Source organism: Esox lucius, chromosome 12, assembly GCF_011004845.1.
Source record: "Esox lucius isolate fEsoLuc1 chromosome 12, fEsoLuc1.pri, whole genome shotgun sequence".
NCBI classification, from domain to species: Eukaryota; Metazoa; Chordata; class Actinopteri; order Esociformes; family Esocidae; genus Esox; species Esox lucius.
This window is the reverse complement of record NC_047580.1, coordinates 24,212,067-24,235,021: the sequence shown is the minus strand read 5'-3', so window position 1 is coordinate 24,235,021 and position 22,955 is coordinate 24,212,067. Positions and strand designations below refer to the sequence as shown.

General features: G+C 47.2%; 1 protein-coding gene across 8 annotated transcripts in view; it reads right to left on the bottom strand.

Moving 5' to 3' along the window:
• Positions 1-22,955, bottom strand: part of camta1a (calmodulin binding transcription activator 1a) — a 375,769-nt gene that overhangs the window by 190,503 nt on the left and 162,311 nt on the right. For all 8 annotated transcript variants that reach the window (XM_029124099.2, XM_029124100.2, XM_020051920.2 and 5 more), the window contains one exon: positions 19,854-19,921. In XM_029124099.2, coding sequence (XP_028979932.2) covers positions 19,854-19,921 — 68 coding nt within the window. The remainder of the gene's footprint in view (positions 1-19,853; positions 19,922-22,955) is intronic.

Below are 22,955 nucleotides of genomic sequence, written 5' to 3'. Positions count from 1 at the left end.
GGAAGTCGACCGAGAGAATGGGGGAGAGGAGGGGAGAGGAGGGATAGGGGAAAGAGGGGGAGAGGAAGAGAAAGCAGTTGCATTGCTGAGGTTAATTTAGCTGCTCCTCCTTCAGCAAGGTCTTGTTAAGAGTACTCAAGCATTTCATTTCATGATTTCCAAATAAGGCCTCATATTAAGCATTAAGTATCGGAAGAAAGTAAAATATTTATAGCTAGCAGCTAATCGGCATGTTAACAATGCTTGCTATACACGCACACACACACACAGACACACACTCACACACACACACACAGACAGACACGCACGCACACAGACACACACACACGCATACACGTACAGCCTAATCCTTTGAATGGTCATCATAGCTAACTTTACCTGTCCCCGCAAGCGCCAGATGGAAACCCTGCATTCTAATCTCACTCTACTAAATCTTCAACTTTCTTTTCTTCTCCGGATCAACAGCTCCAATAAATTTTCATTACACCTGTGCGAAGCGCTTCAAATAGAGCCACAGAAGCAGAAACTAATTAGACTGTAATGTATTGACTAATGGCCACAGCCTCTGGAGGGGGCCCAAATGCCAACCTATTCCCTATGTAGGGCGCAAACTTTTAACCAAAACCCTGTGGGCCCCGGAAAAGGGAATATAGAGCCACTTGGGACACGCACCTGCAATTGTTCTAAGAGTCATTCTGCTCCCTCCGACTGAACTCAGGTCCACGCTGGATTCACAACCAAAATAATTTATCATTACAAGCACATTCCATTGAAGCATGTAGAGTATAACAGGAGGTCATTTATATCATTTTGTGTTAGGAGGTCCTGGTGTTTAGGGGGTGGGTGGGAGGGGTCGGGAAACCATGTGATCCGTCTGATCTACTGAATCATGAATGTAGTCTAACATGGTAGTTTTAAATTCCAAGGGCTCTATGTTTCATGCATCAATGGTCATTTCTTGACGACTGCAGTCCAGTATGTAGAAAACACCAAGGAAAAATGTACCGTGTGTATTATCCTGATTTGTTTCTCGGCAGATCAAGTGACTGAACATGCAGACTGATGTGAAAGACTCAAGATCAGGGGTGTCTGTTGTCTGGGGGTACAGAGTTAACGTGACACCTCACCAGGCCCAAGGAGGTCAGGGGTGTCTGTTGTCTGGGGGTACAGAGTTAACGTGACACCTCACCAGGCCCAAGGAGGTCAGGGGTGTCTGTTGTCTGGGGGTACAGAGTTAACGTGACACCTCACCAGGCCCAAGGAGGTCAGGGGTGTCTGTTGTCTGGGGGTACAGAGTTAACGTGACACCTCACCAGGCCCAAGGAGGTCAGGGGTGTCTGTTGTCTGGGGGTACAGAGTTAACGTGACACCTCACCAGGCCCAAGGAGGTCAGGGGTGTCTGTTGTCTGGGGGTACAGAGTTAACGTGACACCTCACCAGGCCCAAGGAGGTCAGGGGTGTCTGTTGTCTGGGGGTACAGAGTTAACGTGACACCTCACCAGGCCCAAGGAGGTCAGGGGTGTCTGTTGTCTGGGGGTACAGAGTTAACGTGACACCTCACCAGGCCCAAGGAGGTCAGGGGTGTCTGTTGTCTGGGGGTACAGAGTTAACGTGACACCTCACCAGGCCCAAGGAGGTCAGGGGTGTCTGTTGTCTGGGGGTACAGAGTTAACGTGACACCTCACCAGGCCCAAGGAGGTCAGGGGTGTCTGTTGTCTGGGGGTACAGAGTTAACGTGACACCTCACCAGGCCCAAGGAGGTCAGGGGTGTCTGTTGTCTGGGGGTACAGAGTTAACGTGACACCTCACTAGGCCAAAGGAGGGACCATCACACTGACTCCTCATTCCCAAAACCCTAACCTTATCCACAGGTTTCACACCACAGCTTTCCTCCCTTCAACAACAATAGGAGCTGAGCGGACAGAGCACTTCCAGTGTGCAGAGTTAGTGTACGGGTGTGTGTGTCGGTAGAGTGTGTACAGAGTGCATGTGTATAGTGTGTGTAGTGTCTGTGTTTGTATAGTGTGATGTGTGTGTAGTGTCTGAGTGTGCTTATAGAGTGTGTACTGTAGTGTGTGTGTGTTTGCAGAGGGTGTGTATAGGATAATGTGTGTGTGTGTGGTGTCTATGTATGTCTGTTGTGTACAGTGTGTATTTGCGTGTACTGTATGTTTGCCAGACTGGTGTTACTGAGGCCCAAGCTCCAAACAGTCACACTTCCTCACACCAAAAGTCCACAAGTGGTCCTTATGCCTGACCTCATGTAGAATGTATCTGTCTCGGACAGACATGAAAGTCAACGTCTTCCTCATGAAATCACTTTCTCCATATGGGCACCCAATGAGGTGACTTCAACTGTGGCTATTCACACGACAACCAAACGACACAGCAATCAATCACAGCTGGGACTATACCCCAACCACGCCCTGGGGGTTGAGAGTCCATGGCAGGACTATCAAAGGGATGAGATACTAATAACGTTCTAATATTTGTCTCTATCACTCTCTTTGGTGTCCTCTTCCCTTGTTTGTTCATCCTCTTGCCACTTCTCCCCCTTCGTTCTCTCCTCTTCAGAGATGCCAGAATCCGCTGGCTGATCAATAGATTCCAGGAGGCCAGAAATGAATAAGAGTGAGACGACGTAGAGAGGGGGAGAGGGGGAGGAAGGGGGAGAGAGAGAGAGAGAGTGAGAGAGAAAGGGTGTCCCTAAGATGGAACAATAAGGACATGGAGAATTAAACAGACGCCACATAACACCCAGCCCCCCATCCTATAGTCCCCAGTACCAGCAGTGACGTCAGCCTCCTGTTTAAGGGCCAGGCCAGCTAATGAAGTGTAGCCAGGCTCAGTGTGTATCAGAGTTAGCTGAGCTGCCTTCCTGGCACAACGACCAACTCATTGAGGAAGCCAGAGGCAGGAAGGACACGTCGACACAATGAAACACACCAGCCAGCTAGCACAATACCCCCTCAATCAAATCCAATCCCCCTCTGGCTGGCAACACACACAGTCACACTCACACACACACAAACACACACACACACAGGCAGTTATTTCTACGCACAGACATTCACAAACAACTTCTCTCCTCTATATTACTTTAACATTGTGGATAAAAATGACAACAGTACTCTCCCTCTGAGCTGTGTGAAATGTGTCAGTGTGAGAGTACTGTCTAAATGTGAGTTTTGGGCTCATAAGGTATTATAGAGAAAATCAATTGACAGGGCAGGTCTGTTATCAAGGACATGGAGAAGGACATTGCATTGTTGATCTGTACATCCAGTTAGCTGCAGCCAGCGAGCAGACAGTGGAGAATGCCAGGGTAACACAAAGACCTGCGTCTTTAAGGCATATCGCCCTGATAACAGCTCCATAAAACAGATCATTTTACAGCCAGACGATCTCAGTCTTGAATGCTCTTGGAACGGAAGCCATTTTCAAGCGACATAAAGTTTAACATAGCGCTACATCTGCTGCAATGCCAGACTCCCTACACGCAACATGAGACTGGCCGGGCTGGGGATTTCATCGGTTAGAGAGAGAAGCTGTCACACTGCATTGAGTGCATTGAACTTCACCTCCTCTTCTCCTGTGCCTCCTCGTCTAGCCACCCAAGAACTCTCTTTTTATCCCTCTAATCTCCTCCAGCCGAGTTACCCCCTGCACAACTGAGAAAATACTTTTGTCTCTGGGGTAGTTCACCTTACACCACCTATCTCACAGGGCCTGCTCTGATGTGTGGCTTGGCTACACTGACTGGCCATGAACTAACCCTGTGTTGACCTTTGGTGACCTCAAATTCTGTGCGAGGGTTTCCTCACCATCAACACTATGACATTTTAAATGCCTTGTTTGAAAAGATTGTATTGATGTCATTGTATTGATATAACACCTACATAACCTTCAGGATTCTGCCAATACGAAAAGACCAACATGCACTCTGGTTCCATGTAGATTATATTCTCTAGAGACCTTAAATGGAAGAGATTTTTCATCCAGCAATCGTGCAAAAACCACAAAACATTTCAAGGAGAATGGGAGTTTGTGTATGTAATGACTCTGTTTGAAATGCCGTTGTGTAACAGAAACATTTTCATACATCATCCCTTAATAACTCTCCCAAATGTTCTGTGACTTTCATAGCAATTTCACAACACAAAATAGGTTCCATGGAATTGTTTCACCAGTAAAACTGACTGTAGTTAAAACAAGGTTTTCCCTTGACAGTGTAGAACCTTGAGAAAATCTTTGATAAAACATATAATAATGAATGAGTACAAGGTCATTACTAAGTCCTCAAAAAAAAAAAAAAAATGACAAACCAAAAATGTCCAGCGACATCAAACCTCAAACAATGGCAGCTACCTAATTCAAGGAGCTAAATAATTCTAATGTTTTTTCCAAATCTAATGAACATTTCCCTTACGTAGAGGGCTGATCACTAATGCCCAATAATTCAGACAGCATAGATTACTAATTGTCAAGGGCAACATTTGATTTCTGCCATGACAAACAGAAAGTAAACCTAACAACATACATTTTATAGATTGATGGGACAGAGACCTTGCTCATTTCTGTGGCTAGATGAACATACACAACTGGGAACATTCTGCTCTCCAGACCATTACTAAGAGCCCAATGATCTATGAACAGCTTAGGATGAAAGTGAAAGGTGCACAGAGGCTCACAAAAGCAACATAGCTCTCTCTCTCTCTCTCTCTCTCTCTCTCTCTCTCTCTCACACACACACACACACACACATACACAAACAAACACACATTCAGATACAAAATTCATTACTAAACACACTATTTCAACAGGGGGTAAGCCTCCTCCTTTTCCTCAAATGCCAGGAGGAGAATGTCAATTCCAGCTTTGTTTAGCTGAATCAATGATCCACTGGTGAGTGAAGACAACAGCTCTCTGATGGTGACCTGGAAACAGGGAATTTAGCTTTGACAGATATGGAATACCAATAGGAGCAATCCAAAATATTCCTTCTATCAATTTTTTTAGTCTAATTACTTTGTTAATTAGTAAAAGTAGTATTTACAAACAAAAAGCCAGGGTCAATAAAAAAAAAGCAGTAGCTCCAGGGGTAAGGTGTTTTAAATGGTTCTAAACGCTGCTCTCAGATGGCTTGTGTCCAACTCTCTGCTGTGCTGTGAGGGGGTACTCCTGTTCACCCTCCACATATTGAGATAGGTGACAGAGGATAGGTGACAGAGGATAGGTGATAGAGCATAGGTGATAGAGAATAGGTGATTGAGATAGGTGACAGAGGATAGGTGACAGAGTATATATGATAGAGGATAAGTGATATAGAGGATACGTGATTGAGATAGGTGATTGAGGATAGGTGATTGAGATAGGTGACAAAGGATATGTGATAGAGGATAGGTGAAAGAGGATAGGTGACAGAGGGGGTATGTTCACCCTCCACATCCAGACACTGTGGTGGATAAGAAAATCCCCTATCTCAATCACCTGTCCTCTATCACCTATCCTCTATCACCTATCCTCTATCACCTATCCTCTATCACCTATCTTCTATCACCTATCCTCTGTCACATATCTCAATCACCTATCCTCTATCACCTATCCTCTGTCACCTATCTTCTATCACCTATCCTCTGTCACCTATCTTCTATCACCTATCCTCTGTCACCTATCTCAATCACCTATCTCAATCACATATCCTCTATCACCTATCCTCTGTCACCTATCCTCTATCACCTATCCTCTATCACCTATCCTCTATCACCTATCCTCTATCACCTATCTTCTATCACCTATCCTCTGTCACATATCTCAATCACCTATCCTCTATCACCTATCCTCTGTCACCTATCTTCTATCACCTATCCTCTGTCACCTATCTTCTATCACCTATCCTCTGTCACATATCTCAATCAACTATGCTCTATCACTTATCCTTGATTCTTTCTCACATATCTCTTCCATCACCTATCCTTTATTAATAACACATCCTCTATGATGTATTCCCTCTATCACATAGCCTAATGATGTCACAGTCATTCAAATCAAAAGGGATCTTGGCTCTCCTACATAGACAGAAGGTTTTGGCCAGAATTGTAGTGTAAGTAGCTGTCAGTAAAGGAGACATACAGTCAAAAAACAGAAACACCATGCATCCTTGAAGTGTGTTGGTTGGCAGGCTAAGTGTTCAGCTCTGGGTTCAACTTAGCATAGTGTGTCATGATAGACGGGGACCAAACAGAGCTGGAATCCAGTGTCAGACAGGGACACTGCCTGGCTTAACCTGGCCTCTCTGTCAACTGTCACATCTGCCATCTCTGCCTCGGTGCTGTGACAAGAGGCTGAGCTCCACTGCGATTGGACAGGCCCTAAAGTCTTCAGATAACCTTCCCTGTCCCTCCCCATCTACATCAACTTAACCCAGTATCCCCTGCCTCCTGGGCACCTCCTAGACTCTCATGTCCCTCTGTCTGGTCTGCCACCCCCCCCCCCCACACACACAAACACACACACACACACACACACACACACACACACACACACACACACACACACACACCCCCACCTCCGGTACTGGAGTCGGTCCTGAGGGATGCTGGGGGGTCACATGGCAGTTCTACAGTCAGATCATGATAACAGGGCAGATAACCATCCAATATCTGCTCACCTCCCGGACACTGTCTGATCATTCAAACCTGTATTTTATATCCAGAGAGCACAGACAGCCAACACTAGCCATTCAGCCACAGTAAGGTGATTAAAGTGCCCACTTCTGAAAACAAACTAACAAGGAAAACCACTCAGTCCAGCTCTTTGCTGGCACAGAGACAAATGGGAATTAAAACAATGAAAGAGTAAGAGGGTGTGAGGGCACGGCAGCCTCCAGACATGATCAAAGCACAGACCCAGACAGACAGACAGGCTGGCGCACAGACAGAAATACACTGGAGGACAATCAGACAACAGAGGCAGACAGGCAAGCAGGCACACAGACAGAAATACACTGGAGGACAGACAATCAGACAACAGAGGTAGACAGGCAAGCAGTAAGATGTGATTTTGACAGTGGCTCTGAGAATGATGTTTTCTGATGTCTGTCTTACTGACAGCTCCATATAAGAGTGACCCAAATGGCCTCATATCCCCTCGCATTGTGCACTGTAAAGGGAATACGGTGCCACTCAGGACTCAACTGGTGTCAGAATGGCAGAGACACACAGGATGAGAAGACATACTGTCCCATTGGCCCTTCAACATGAAGGATACAACCCTCTCCAGGTGAGGACCATGGCCTGGATTCACGAAGCAGTTCTGATCTGGGATCAGTTTAATCCTTCTGATCATATGGCCAGAGTGGACCTGACCAAGGCTCTCTGAGAGACTTTTGGAACAGGGTCCACTACACTCTGTACTCCAAATGCAACAGCTGCTTTAGCTGAGGGGCTACAGTGTACAAGGCCTGTAACAGCCCCAGCCTCCCACGCCACACAGCCCCCCTCATTTCTATTGAATTACATGGATTAAATCAGAGATCCTTAATTAGGACCAATAAAGGCATCCTGTGGCTTCAAGAACCTCAGAGAGAATGCTGTGATTGGATAAAAATGTGAAAACATATTAAATGAAATTGGTTTACTACTGAGTGTGTGCCACAGCTCTGATTGAAAGAGGAAAGATGAGAAGAGGAGCGGGCGGAATAGGAGAGGAGGGGAGGAGGAGTGGAATAAAGAGGAGATGAAGGGGAGGAGAAAAAGGAGCAGTGGAGAGGAAAGAGGAGGAAAGGAAGAAAGACAAGAGGTGGGAAAGAGTAAATAGGAGAGGAGGAGAGGAAAGGAAGGCATAAGGAAAGGAAGAAAGAGGAGAAAAGAGGAGGGGAGGAGAAGAAGAAAAAGGAGAGGAATGTGAGGCGGGGGAGAGAAGCGTCTCCTTCTGTAGGTGTGGGCCTAGGCTGGGGAGGAGCAGAGTTCTGGGTAATATGACTGCTGGTCTGGGGAGGAGAGGAGAGGAGGAGAGGAGGGGAGTTCTCTGACAGAACACACTGGAGAGTGCTGCTGCTGGGATGAGCAACAATTAACACGGAGAGACAGGCCAGACGCACACAAACACACACACACCAGCTTTGAGGACTTGCATACACACTACACACTGTATACACATACACACACGTCAAATACTTTATTTAAATCCACAAATCACATTACAGTCTAAAGGACTGAAACAACTTAAAGGTCACTGGCATATCTAGACCACTGACACAAAGCAGAACCTCACTAGTTGCTTTTCCTTGCTTTAAAAAAGGCCCTCAATCTGAACACCCCCCCCCACACACACACACACACACACACACACACACGAGATGCAGAGGAAAACCCCTGGCAGCACAGAGGATGCCTGCTCCAGTGGACCCACACAACTTATAGTGTCAGCATGGCCGACAGCTTCTAACTGCCTTAAAGTCATCCCAGCCCGACGCTAGGTTCCCCCTGTGCTCCTGGCTTCACTAGGAAATTGAAATGGGATGCAAAGACTTGGTAGTGCTGACGTTTCTGGGCCCGGGAAAGCCAGCTGGGAGAGAACTGGCTTAAATGCAATGGGCAGGTAGGACTACAGAGATCTGTAGTGTCGGACCTAGAATAACAAGCATCTGGAAACGCACACCCACACACGCTGTCACATCCCTAAATAAAATGCTTGGACAGCTCCCTAATGTGCCTTCACCATAATCTATTCTCTATTAATTTGTTGTGCTGTTTGTGATGTTGCTATTTTTGAAAACACAGGAGGGGGGAATCTTGCTCCATCACAATGCACAGCAGAGAGCACACAAACAAAAAACAGCCCCCAACCACCTCCCCACTCCACACAGCAGTCAGGCACTAATCCCTGCCTGCCCTAATTGTGGGTGCAGTCACCCCACAATCTCTTCCTTCCTGAGATGGAAAGGCATGAAAGAGCTGGCTTATACTCTCTATCTCACTCAGTGATTCAGTCTATCCCAGCAACACAAACTCAACCAGGGGGGGCGGTACTCTCTCTCTCTCTCTCTCTCTCTGCCTGTTTCTCTCCATCTCCCTCTTCCTCTCACTCACCTTCATCCTCTACCTCACTTTCCAACACTCTCACGCTCTCTTTCCACCTCTTTCCCTTTCTCCCTCATAATCTCCCCCCCCCCTCTCCACTGTAACTCTCCCTGGCTCTCTGCCACAGATAGAGCCTAAGGTGATTATGGATTGTGGTGGGGGGCTAAATCACAGCCTTTGTTCCCTAAAAATAGGTTTTAAAAATACTGTATGGGATGAGATCTCTCTGCGCATGACTTTGGAGGGTAAAAAAGGGTGAGCCAGTATTGAGGTCAAGAAGGTATTCCTCTCCTTTAAAGACAGAGAGAAAGGGGTAGGAGGAGGCCAGGGGAGCAGGCTTTCTTTTGGCTGTTTATCTTTACTTGAGGTTTCTTCTTTTCTTCCTTTTCTTTTCCTGCTAGTTTTCGCGTGCTTGTTTTGTTTATTTCTTTTTGTCGTTCATGATCTTGCATCACTACATTAAAAAGACACATGCACCTTAACAGCTGTTTGGTTACTATTCAAATTGTACAATACAACATATAGGAAACCAGTCAAAGGTTTGGACACACTTACCCATTCAAGTGAATATATATATTTGATAAAAAGACGGAGGACAGTAGAGATGTGAAGCTGTTCATTCTTAACCAGCATGCTTCAAACAGAGATCTGCTCTGACATATTCACGGCTGGTATTCCATACGTCGTCGGGACATGTAGCTAAATCACACAGTCACTGGAGACACATTAGAAACACAGTATTAACTGGTTCGGCAATTCATTTATTTTCATAAAAAAAGCCATCAGTCAAGTGAGCAGCCCCCCTAGTGTGACGCCCCCCTCCAGGCTGTTTGCTGGTGGAGTAGACAGAGGTCCACTGTCGGAGAAGGTGCCGTTGGGAAAACATTGACTGTTTCTGGTGGTTTCACTGTAGTCGTGTTCGAGAAGGGGCATCGTAAAAGCTCGTGGTGCAAATGTGCTGATGTCCCATCTATCTCTGTAAGGGAGTCATATCTTCTGAATGGAGAACCATCAAGGCTTAAACCTGCTCTGACAAGACTTGAACTTTCTGTCATTCCTCCAATGTCATCAGACCCACTGTGAAAAGAGAGAGCCCCAACCACTAGCCAGCGCAGCTACTGCAGAACAGAGTCCGTGAGACATGGACCTCCCTCCCTGCCTGGCTGCTTGGAAGGACAGGACTTATTTCATTATTCCACTGAAGGCTTGATTAGACAGAGCAGGTAATTTATGAGCCACTTCATTGCCAATTCAACGGGCACATCACCTGTAAATAATTGAAACTCTTCATGTCCATTCCAACATAATAATATCGCTATCACATTAATGCATCGAGCATGGGTTGCTTTAGGGTCACCACGAGGGCTGCTTTAAATCTCAGACGAGCTGTCTCCATAACTCTAGCCCAGCACCTTCATAGGCACACGGAAGAACTATGTAGAAACGGCTGCATTGTTAATGGGAGAAATTCAAATTAAACAAAGCAATTATTTTCCGGGGAGAAGAGGGGGGCTGAAATTCCTCAGTTCAGTTCATTGATTATTCTACCTATTGTATGCCTCAGGAGGATTTCACATTACATTATTCGTCTCAATCAACAATCAATTAATCAATTGATAAAGTTATGAGTTTGCAGTTTGCGGACCATTAGACGGTGGTTTTATGACTTCTAACAAGTGAATGAGGTTGGTTGGAGGTGTCAGGATGATATGAAGCATTGTCCACTCATAAGACGCCTAAGACAATTGTCTCTCTGTACCGGTTGTTAATTAAACCTTTGTTACTAAAACTTGAATTGATAGCCTTTTTTTTTTGTTCATGAAAAAAAAAAAGTTATGAATATTAATTTTCCAATTTGAAATAGGCTCTCACCTCTCCGTTCCCCACACTCTCTCCATCAAATACACATAACCAAAAGCCTGAATAATTTATAATTGTTCTTCTTATATTTAAATTAATTCAGTGATGCAAAATTAATAAAAGGCCGTCCCCCACGTCCCCCCTGCCTCTTCTTCCTCACTTCGTAAAGAAGCGGGTAGAAGAGGAAGGCGCATTTGCCAGCGGAGGACTGCATCCAAGCTGCTGAAATGGAGACATGGCAGAACGATCCCGGCCCAACATTCGCCAGGTTGACGCTGTATGGAGCGAGGAGCGCCTGTGTTATCTAAGCGCGCACCGGAGGCCACCGAGGCAGACAGAGAGCTGGAGAGACAGGTGGTGAAGGCCATATAAGGCCTCTGTGCCTGATAATATCATGCAGGACCATGCATTATCATGACACACGAGGCCTGGGAGGGTCTGTCTGTTCCACCCCGGCCTCCTAATGAAGACGAGGACGGGCCTCGCCCGTCAGCTAGGCTGTTGTCAGCTCTGCAGAGACGGGCTGGCGGGGCCTCCTCGCCTCCTCGCCTCCGCGCCTCCGCGCCTCCGCGCCTGCATCACCTCACTGGCCGGAGTACCTTCAGCGCACCGAGGCCCAGTTGTACGGGCCGTTACAGAATAGAATGGGACAGGCGCCGCGCGCGCGCTTGTGTGTGTGTGTGTGTGTGTTTTGCCGGTGATTCACCCAGCTCCCTGGCAGTCATCCAGGACCTATTTTCTCCTTCTCTTTACATAACAGCATGATTGGGGCTGCATGTCGTGTCCTGTCCTCTCCCATCCTCTGCCCCTCTCCCCGTACACCTCCCCAACGCCACCCTAATCCCTACGTAGTGCACAGCTTCACACCACGACCCTCCCGAGCCCCCCCCCCCCCCCACAGGGCTCCGTTAAAAAGCAGAACACCGCGAAGGGATCGGGGGTGGCGTTCAGGACGCTCTGTTTGTGTGTTCTGGGATGACTGGGAGGAGGCCTGACCGTGTGCCGCTCCGCCGAGCCAGGGACGCTCCGGTGGGCTGGGACGACCGACCAATAGGAGGGGGTTGTTTTGTGACCACGCCCTGGGACAGAGCCTGGCACGGGGGCCTTTGACGGGGGACAGGATCCGCTAGCACCATATGCCTACAGGACAGCACCCAGCGGAGAGGCCGCGAGGGACCCAACCCGAAATAGAGACTCAGAAGTCCCCGACGGCAGTGGCCGACTCCAACACGGCTGACGCTCAGAACCACACTGATGACGCGGGCTGCTAGTGCTACACCGCTCTGACGTCTGGAGGCCTGGACGTCAGCCCAGGCCGCGTGTCGGAGCGTTCGTCCACCGAGTGCACAGCGTGTGGGGGGGGGGGGGGTGGGGGGGCTGGGATCCTGTGGCTGGCTGCTCTGCTCTCTGGGCTTCTGGCCTGCTCCGTGCTCCGTGCTCCCTGCTCCGTGCTCGGCTCACCGGTGCAGAAGGACTAATTGAATTAAGTCTTTATTATCACGCTGCAGAGGCAGCACTTCTTCCCCACGTCTCGCCTGGCCCGCTTGGCTGACACTTTCTCCTTGAACACCCGCTTGACATCAGCCCCCCCCCCCCTCTCCCGTTTATTCAACCCCCCTCTTCAGCCGCCCCACCCCCAAGCCCCCTCCCCTCGTTGGCAAGACGGTGCACTTCTCCCCCCCCCCCACGTCGGCACGCCAAGACATGGCTTTCCGTTTTGTTGTTCAACTCCCGAAGTTATCTTGTTCACAGCGAGCGTATGTAATCGCTTCCTTACCTGTAACCACGCATGCAACGTCGTCTGTAGCGGCAGCTGTACGTTCAAAGTAGCTGGTGCTGTGCCGGCACAGAGGCGCCAAACGATGATGCCGCGTCCTTCCCTCCCCAAACGCCTGCGTTTGGTTGACCCCTTCATCGCATCCAACTGCACACAGTGATTGGGTATGATGGCAAATTCACACGGTTGCCATAGCCCATGGTGTACTCCTCGTTATCGGTGTTTTGTCATTGTCCGGTGCGTGGCTGGATGTGCTGTACACCGGCAGCAGGGGAGCCTTTCTAAAACAGGCTAGTAAACATCAGCTAAGATGTTGTGAACCATCCATCGAGTCTCCATTCCCTCTGATGGGCCAGGGCCTCGGGCCACCCTCCATCCTGGGGTTCAGCTCAGTATTACTTTAAAGGACACAAACACAAGACTCTATTAAGTCAGAGGGCGAGGCGCCCCCTCTCTCTCTCTCTCTGGATCTCGGTATTGACCGTTTGCATTCTCCCTCCCCTCCCCCTAACCACAGGGCCATTTTCCATCTGTCAATTGAATCCATCGCTCACCTTGCTCTGTCTCCGTCCGCAGTTGTTTACTCTATTTCTCTCCGGTCTTTTCTCCTTCCTTCTCCCGTGTTTCTCCAGCTAACCCCACCCATCTCCTCACCACATCCATCATGGCTCCCCGCATCTCCATGTCATCCACTCTCTTCTCTTATCGACATGTTTCCATTCCCACAAACCCCCTCGCTCCGTCATCTTCACTCTCCCTCCAATGTCAATGTTTCACTTTCTCCTTCTGTCTCGGCGTGGTTCTCCTAACCCTCACCCACCACGTGATCCGTCTCCTGCAGCCTTCTGACGGATTTCCCACCAGCCCTGGGGGCCTCAGCCCTGGCATGGCTGTCCTTGATGAAGCCCTTGGCGTAGCAGAAAGGCAGGCTGGGAAACCGTGCCCTCTGAGGCCCGGGCAGCACAGGTTGATGTGGAGGGCAGGAGAGGATGGAGGGTGAGGAAGTCAAATTGACTCTGTTTGCTTTCAGGGCTGTGGCAAGGCCTGTGGCTCCCTGATGACGTGTGTTCATTTCTGTTTGTGTGACACATGCACATTCCAAAATGCGAGAGGGCTCATAAAACTCTGTTTTCCACGACAATCCTGTCACAATGAAATGATGTTATTATAGAGACCTAACTCCCTCTGCCCACACAGCTCCGGTCCCTCCTCATATCTCCTCTGAACTAGTACCAGCCTACCAGACCACAACGCATTAGGCCCGAACACTATCACACATCCTTCTCAGACGTGTCCCACTCACAAACACACACCACACACACACACACACACACACACACCACACACACACTCACACACACCACACCCACACACACTTTGAAATAACACTTAGTAGCTCTTTTGCCTCTTCTGTTAGTTGTATTCTAAATAGTTAGTTTGTTGGTTTGTTGGTTGTCCAGCTAGTTTGTTGGTTTGTTGGTTGTCCAGATAGTCTGTTGTTGGTTGGTTGTCCAGCAAGTCTGTTGTTGGTGGGTTGTTCAGCTACTCTGTTATGGGTTGATTGTCCAGTAAGTCTTTATTTGGTTGTTTGTCCAGTAGGGCTATTGATGTTTGGTTGTTCAGCTAGTCTGTTGTTGGTTGGATGTCCAGCTAGTCTGTTGTTGGTTGGTTGTCCAGCTAGTCTGTTGTTGGTTGGTTGTCCAGCTAGTCTGTTGTTGGTTGGTTATCCACCTAGTCTGTCGTTGGCTTGTTGTCCAGCTAGTAAGTTGTTGGTTGGTTGTCCAGCTAGTCTGTTGGTTGGTTGATTTGGGGTGGCAGCGATGCTGAGAGCTTTAATAAAAGCATTGTCTTTACAAGCTGCCTAAAGGGACTCTGCTTCATTTTGGAGAGCTGCTGTGATTGTGAATGTGGGAGGAGATCGGAGAGGAGGGGGGAGGGGAGGTGGCTATTGAGCTGGGACATGGGGGCTGTAGGTTCAGTGCCATTGTGGGACCCTCAGCGGAGAAGTACTTATTGTTTGATAGTTTCAATATAACACAGTGCATGGTGAGTGTGTGCGTTTGTGTGTTGAGGTGAATAGCTGACACAGCCCACTGCTCCATTTGCTGGTTTTCAGGAGCCATAACAAGTCAGTGTTTGTTCTCTCTGACTACTGAAGGGAATAGGGGAGGACAAGAAACATAAAGACACACACACACACACCCATATACTGGTCAAAACGACTGGAGCACTCCCTCAGATACACTTTGTGATTGGCTGCAGTTAACAGAAACAGTTCCTCTGTAATAGTAATGTATGTCATTTAAAAGGGTACTCTGCAGATAACGAGCTATCCCTCTACGACACCAAGGTGTCTAACACCTCTCCTAACACAGCATTTCATAACCATACAGCTCTCAACCTAAACTGGTTTGTCCTCAGTTTTGTGTAGGCTGTACTCTGCACTGGGGCTGCAGCTTTCAAATCTCCTCAGGGATCTAATAGTGCTATTTGTGATGGACATACAGTATGGCCCTTATTGCATGAAGCATAAGATTAGTTTGACTTTCCAGGACCCCTTTTGTTACAGCAAATTCATCAGGGACTTCCTTATAATCTGAACACAACTCAAGGGAGAAATGCAGAACTGTACTATGACTTCCTAGTATGGCTGAATGAACCAAGTTTTGTGTCTTTGGAACAAATCTTCAAATATTGTCAACAAAGAGGAAATGTTGCAGCTAATTTATTGCACGGAATGGGGAGCCGAGTTTGCAGCTTCAACGTTTATTCTATACATGCCGCCATGATACAGAAAGGACTCATTACCATTACATTATGTCTGATTCTTGTATACACTGGATACGTCTGATTATTGTATACACTGGTTATGTATAAGTCTGGTATACACTGGTAATGTATGAGTCAGGTAGACACTGGTTATGACTGATTACGGTATACACTGGTAATGTATGAGTCTGTTATACACTGGTTATGACTGATTACGGCATACACTGGTAATGTATGAGTCTGTTATACACTGGTTATGACTGATTACGGTATACACTGGTAATGTATGAGTCTGGTATACCCTGGTTATATCTCACTCCGGTTTAAAATGATGTCTAAATATGGAATACATTGGTTATGTCTGAATATGGTATACATTGGATATGCCTGATTTTAGTATGCAGCAGTTTAGTATTAATATGGTATACACTGGTTATGTCTGATTATGGTATACAGTGGTCATGTCTAGTTCTGGTATACACTGGTTATGTCAAATTCTGGTAAAAAAATGTATGCAGTAGTTATGTCTGAATATGATATGCAGGGATTACGTCTATTTCTGGTACACACAAATATGTATTATTATGGTATACACTGGTTATGTCTAATTTTAGTATGTAGTGGATAAGTATTTTTATGATATACACTGATTATGTCGTGTCACTGGTTAAGTCTAATTCTGGTATACACTGGTAATATACCCGACCTTGTCCTGCTCTCACTGTCCTCTCTTGAGTATGCCAGCCTCAACGTTTCAGCCTTTAGCAATAACCACTCCTTAAAAAGATACACAGCAAAAATGATTTTGGCCATCTGCTCTGAGTTGGAGGCAGGGGGTAGAAATCCTAATTGTCCCTTTAAGTGTGTTCTGTCCCTTCAGAGGAGATGTATACAGTAAGAGCTATGTTAAATCACTGCCTGGGCCTGGCCTTCATTAAAGCCATAATGCCAGCCTCTCACTCTAATGGATATGGAAGCCAGCGCAGGCAGCTAGCTCTAGAAATGGGGTGTAAATTAAAGTGTAAGGCCTGGTCGAGTTGGGAAAGATTTTCACGGCTCTGACAGGTGCGGCCTGAATTAGCTGTAGTGTTGTTCTAGCAGTCAGTGGGAGAGCGCTGCTATTGATTTTAAGCGCTGTTGCACTTCCTATCTTAAAGGGAATGTGTATTACTAGGACTGGGCACATCAATCACTCCAGCGCTCGACTACTCTCCCCTGGCTTCTGCCTGGCTACTTCTGATTCAGGAAGGTAAAAATAAACAGAACAGACCCAAAACTAAGCCCCACAAACTGTTATGAATAGGTAGGTGGCTAGGTCCTTGTAATAAATATCTCATGGAAAAAAAGTGCAACACTCATTCAGCTCGAATTTAACGGAATAATTCGCCTGTTCATAATTTATTATCTACATTGGCAGTGTGACAGTGAAGTGATGTTGTGTCTTCTCCATGCTGGCCGTCTCCCGGGCTGTTTGTGACCTCGGTCAAACAGCTGGCGTCATCTCCTTCAGCTCCCCCCTCTTGCCGTGTGTGTGACCTGCGTGTCTCTGCGTGCCGACGCCGACGTGGAGATGTGGAGCAGCCACGCAGGCGTTCGCTTGCACTGACCTGCTGCTTATCGCTGCCTCTCAGCCTGCTGGCCTTTACGCCTGGTCCACTAACCTGCCACAGAACCCCTCACAGGGGGACCATTACGTCTTCAATATGCAGGTCCAATCTCCTTTCCACGCACACAATCAGATGCACGCACACACACACACACACACACACACACAAACGCACGCATAAGCTCTCTCTCTCACACACACACACACACAAAGGCACACACAAGCTCTCTCTCTCTCACACACACACACACACACACACTCAAACTTACACAAATGCACACAAAAGCTCTCACACACACACACACACACACACACACAGACTTTAAAATGGGGGTACGATGACAAATTGCAGTCAGTTCAACCCTTAAGCAGAGCTCTCCCTCGTGCGACCCTTGACCTGTTACTTCTGTAGGAGAAAGGTTCCAGCCCATCAATCAGTCTCCATCAATCACCGTGCTACTGCCTGCCAAAACACTTTAACCTCTCCCTCTCAGGCGGACCCATCAAGGAACACAAACACCACGTCTGGCCGCTGGCCTCCACTCCTGCCTGCCTGGCCTCCACCTTTCAAGCCCGGGCTCCTTCCGTCCCGCCTCCCAGGCCTCCACCTCTCCAGCCCCTGCCCCTCCACTCCTGCCTGCCTGGCCTCCACCTTTCAAGCCCGGGCTCCTTCCGTCCCGCCTCCCAGGCCTCCACCTCTCCAGCCCATGCCCCTCCACTCCTGCCTGCCTGCCTGGCTGCCTCACCTCATCCTGACCCCATGCATGTCCACCATAAAAGCCATAACATAAAAGCTCCTCTCATTCACGGAAAGCGCTTCTCTGCTCCTGTTCACTCCTATAAGGGAATGGCAGCATTTTATCGCCCACGTGCACTGAGACATCAGTACCTTGACGTGGTGTCGACAGGTCGACACTGACTAAATGGGACCCAGCCTGTCACAGAGACTGCACCACAGTCACCATTAGTGCAGCTGGAATGCTAATTGTGTGACAGTGTGTGAGCTTTCCCTGTTCCCTGTATCTATGAGCCCAAGCATACCCCCTGAGTAAGGTCCTGAGGACCACTGCTGTAATCCTGGTCGTGGCTTCCAAAAGGTCCCCAGGGGTCCATCAAATCCTTGTCGATTGCACCATCAGGAAGTACCGTCAGGAGTTGGTGGGTTGGATGTCAGACAGGGTGGCCTAATCTTGTCAAACTCTACCCCCCCAAGCCCAAATTTTGCCAGACAAGGTGATCACCTCTGAAAACATACATTTTGAAAATAGACTTCCTGATTGGCCAAGCAGGACCTGTCTCGATCTTCAAGTCTCCCAAAGCCGCTGGGAGTTGCTGTGATGAAGCAAGGCCCTAACTGTGCGTTGGAATTAACGCAATTGGAGAGGAAAGAAAAACAATGTAAAATATTAATGAAATAAATAAATAACGCTGAGTGTTCTTTTTCCCTCAGTTTTTCATTATACTTGCAGGACCAAGATAACAGAGCTTGCTGTTTTACATGTTCCTGGAGACAGCAGTTAATGACACTGGGCCTAATGTCAAATATTCCCCTGGTGTCTTACGACAAATAGGCACGGTTCGTCCAGTTAATTTTTGGAGTGAGTTGATGATAAAAAGGCATACAGAAGAGGCCAGGGTGCTCTTTGGGCCATCTTCTACAATTACACAGGGAATTGGTAATTGGCACTTTCTTTATGTGGAGCTATTATCAATGTCCCTGGCAGGCAGAGGAGATGAATGAGAGGACGGGCTGTGTCAGAGAGCCCAGGGTCCAGCTACACATGGATAAAGGACGCTAATAACACCAGAAACAGAAGGGGGAGAGGGGGGAGAGGGGAGAGAGGGGAGGAGGGGAGAGAGGTCGGTGGGGGTGGAAAGGTCCCATTCAGCCAAGGGTCATCAGGTTGTGTTAGAACTGAGTGGATGTTTGGGTCCTGTCTTCACTGTCAACAGGCTGTAATGGGAAGGATGCGGCAGCAGACAGACGTCAAGTACGCCAAGCAATCAAACCCAGAAAGGACTAACACTGGAGATTAGTCAGCGCTTTGGTCAAACAAAGAACTGTCCACCACAGTGTTAACACGTGGATTTATGACATCATTCATTCAGCCAATCCCAATCCAGCACAGGAAATACTGTGTTATAAATAGGAGTAAATAATGTCACCATGGAAATAACATCAACACTGTTGACATTTAATTATGTGTCAGACTCAAATAAATACGTTGATGGGACAAAGTATTTCTTATTTGGCATAGGCTACATATCATGTCATCCGTGTTCACCATTTACAAAGTGACCTTATATTGGCATTCATATCAGCACAGCCCTCTATCTCTCTCCAGCCCTCAATTCAACCCCACTTCAATCCATTAAAAAGAGAGTGTGAATGTGCGAACACATACTAACACATTAGCATCACATTCACAGCGGAGACCAGATGAGTGCGTGTTCCGTTAATTGGCTCACTAAAAGGCAATTATTAGTCAACATTTATATTCCATTGTCTGGCTCAAATAGTTTCTGAAAGGTGCAAAGTTTTCCAAACTGCCATCAGCCAGCTGGTAATATTAAACATCTGTCTGCCTCTCATCACGAGCAGGACAGTTTCCTGAGTGGCCCTCATCACGAGCCCCAAGTACCTCCAGTGGAGAAATTGAGTCTGCCGTACGAAGCCGACAAACTAAAAGGTATAGGGTGGCATTTTCCTGTGAATAAATATTATTGGCAGTATTTCTGTAGACCATGTCTCACTTACCTTGTTTTAGGGGATGTTGTTAGCCATTCCTCGTGCTTTTCGAATGTTATCAAGTAAGCTGCAATCTCCTGTGAGAGGGAACAGAGAGAGGGAGGAAGAAAGGCTTAGATATGTCATCTTTAATCACCTGGAGCTTGTGTTGCTAATGCATTGTCGAGACAACGGCCCATTGACATTCAGACAGGAGAGCAGAACAAACACAGAGAGAGCAGAAATACAGTCCCAAAGATCCTTTAGAATCAGACAGGTATGATACTGTAGATCAGACAGGTATACTCCTGTAGAATCAGACAGGTATGATACTGTAGATCAGACAGGTATACTCCTGTAGAATCAGACAGGTATGATACTGTAGATCAGACAGGTATACTCCTGTAGAATCAGACCGGTACACTCCTGTAGAATCAGACAGGTATGATACTATACATCAGACAGGTATACTCCTGTAGAATCAGACAGGTATGATACTATACATCAGACAGGTATACTCCTGTAGAATCAGACAGGTATGATACTATACATCAGACAGGTATACTCCTGTAGAATCAGACAGGTATGATACTATACATCAGACAGGTATACTCCTGTAGAATCAGACAGGTATGATACTGTAGATCAGACAGGTATACTCCTGTAGAATCAGACCGGTACACTCCTGTAGAATCAGACAGGTATGATACTATACATCAGACAGGTATACTCCTGTAGAATCAGACAGGTATGATACTATACATCAGACAGGTATACTCCTGTAGAATCAGACAGGTATGATACTATACATCAGACAGGTATACTCCTGTAGAATCAGACAGGTATGATACTATACATCAGACAGGTATACTCCTGTAGAATCAGACAGGTATGTGTCTATTAAATTAGACAAGTGTGCTCCAACAGAATCAGACAGGTAAGAACAAGCCATGTTAATGAAGACCGAAGCACAAAAACAGGCCCAATGATCCTATAGAACCAGCCAGGTAAATTAAGACCGGGTAAAGTAGAACAAAGTAAAGCAGCAGAGATATAAGAAGAGGCACATAGCAGATGAGGCCAGATCATCTTTCCAGACCATCTTAGTTAAGCAGGCTTTGATCAGCCACTCTTCAGAAGACTTCACACACAGATTGATGTCTCCAGCGTTTCACATTCAGAGAGCTGCTTTTAACACTTTTGGACCGATCCTCCTGCAAAACCCTTTGAGCTGCCCTTGACACCTCTCTATGTAGGCTAGCCATCCAGTCTTTAACCTGTGAATAATCACCACACACCTCTCTTACACAGAATGTTGCCATGAACTAGAAAGAAGCATACTATTATGTGGGTTCTATAGACTCCTCTAAAACAGCAGTTCTCAACTGGTTTTGCCTTGGAATCCAACTTCAACCAGGGTGTCAAAATTCCTGCCAAATATTGCAAATGCAATTATTTTAGAAAAATTATATTGACAGCATAAATTATTTTAGAGAAGACAACAATGTTCCCACTGTCTACTTGAGATATGTAGACAAATGTGTTTGTTTGAGACTATGCAATCTGTTAACCTTTGCTGCAATACATTTGGCTCTACATAAAAATAATTAGCATAATAATAAAAACAGTAAACATTTTCTACCTGTTATTAGTCATTTCAATTCAGAATTTAAAAATATATACACATACAGAATGTTTTTGGGGGGGACATCAAAATATCCATCCCAACTCAAATTTGACCCCCGACCCACCTGTTGAGAACCATGGCTTTAAGATACTATTGAGATACTATTGTAACTATAGACATGCAGTCTCATAGACAGATACAATATAAATACTATGGGGCTGTCATGTTTCCAGTAATCACAGTCGCTGTGGCGTCACTCAGTGGAATACAGGCAGAGAAGCCCAGGCCCAATCCACCCATTTTTACACCACACTAATGGGCAGAAATAAAAGCACTTTGGATGCTTCCAGACAACCTCATGATTACCAGTGACAGCCGGCAATTCATCCCTCAGACGGAGCATTTGTCAGCCGCTCAGACAGTCAGAGAGACAGAGAACCAGATGAGGAGGCATGGTGGAGAGACCTGGTGCCATCTCCTAGAATAATATCATCTTTCAAAATCTAGGGGTGTGTCTGTCCCTGTGTGTGTGTGTGTGTGTTCATGTTGGTGTGTAAACAAACCATAATGTGTGTATTGTCTGTGTTCACACACCCTTCCAGTGTGCTGTTCCCTCTCCTGTCCACACGGGGCAGTAACGTTACCAATAATGGTGGAAGCAACAACGGAAATAGCAGCTATAAGAGATGGAAGTCTCAGATTAAATACCAGTGAAATCAGTTACAGTACGTGGACGGCAAAACCTCTGCTTCATTATCTCTTGGAATTTTGAAAAAACAAAAAGACTGCGTTCAGACTGGCATAACGCCACATCTCCTAATGGCTCTTAAAGGGACAGCCATCCACAAGCAACTGAACATAAACCAGTTACTGTAGGTTACTGAGTTTGGGTAAGGAAAAAAAACCTACCAATACGAATTCTGGCGAGTTGCGCACAGACAAACAGACAGACACACACTGGGCCCAGTGTGGTAAACAACATCTATGGCCAGGAGCTAAGAAACAGCCTGGCTGGGTCTGTGTGTGGGGGGAGTATGACCTGGCAGGCACCACCACCACAGAGACCGCCTGAACTCGCCCAAGGGGGCGCTGGGGACCCTCGGTAAGGAAGGAGACAGTTTGACGAGGGATCCCAGGCTGGCAGGTGTCCCGCTGGGGGAGCGGGCAGCATGACTGGCACCCTGGCCTCCAGGTGCAAGCTGGGAGATAATACAGCATTGATTAACTTCTTGTTCCTCTGCCATAATGGCTCGAGGGGAGGCAGCCACGGCATGACAAGACGGAGGCAGAAAACGGAGGCTTGAGAGAGGGTGGGGATGAATGGAGGAGGATGGGGGAGAAAGGGAGGAGGATGGGGGAGTAAGGGAGGAGGATGGGGGAGTAAGGGAGGAGGATGGGGAAGAAAGGGAGGAGGATGGGGGAGTATGGGAAGAGCATGGGGGAGTAAGGGAGGAGGATGGGGGAGTAAGGGAGGAGGATGGAGGAGTAAGGGAGGAGGATGGGGG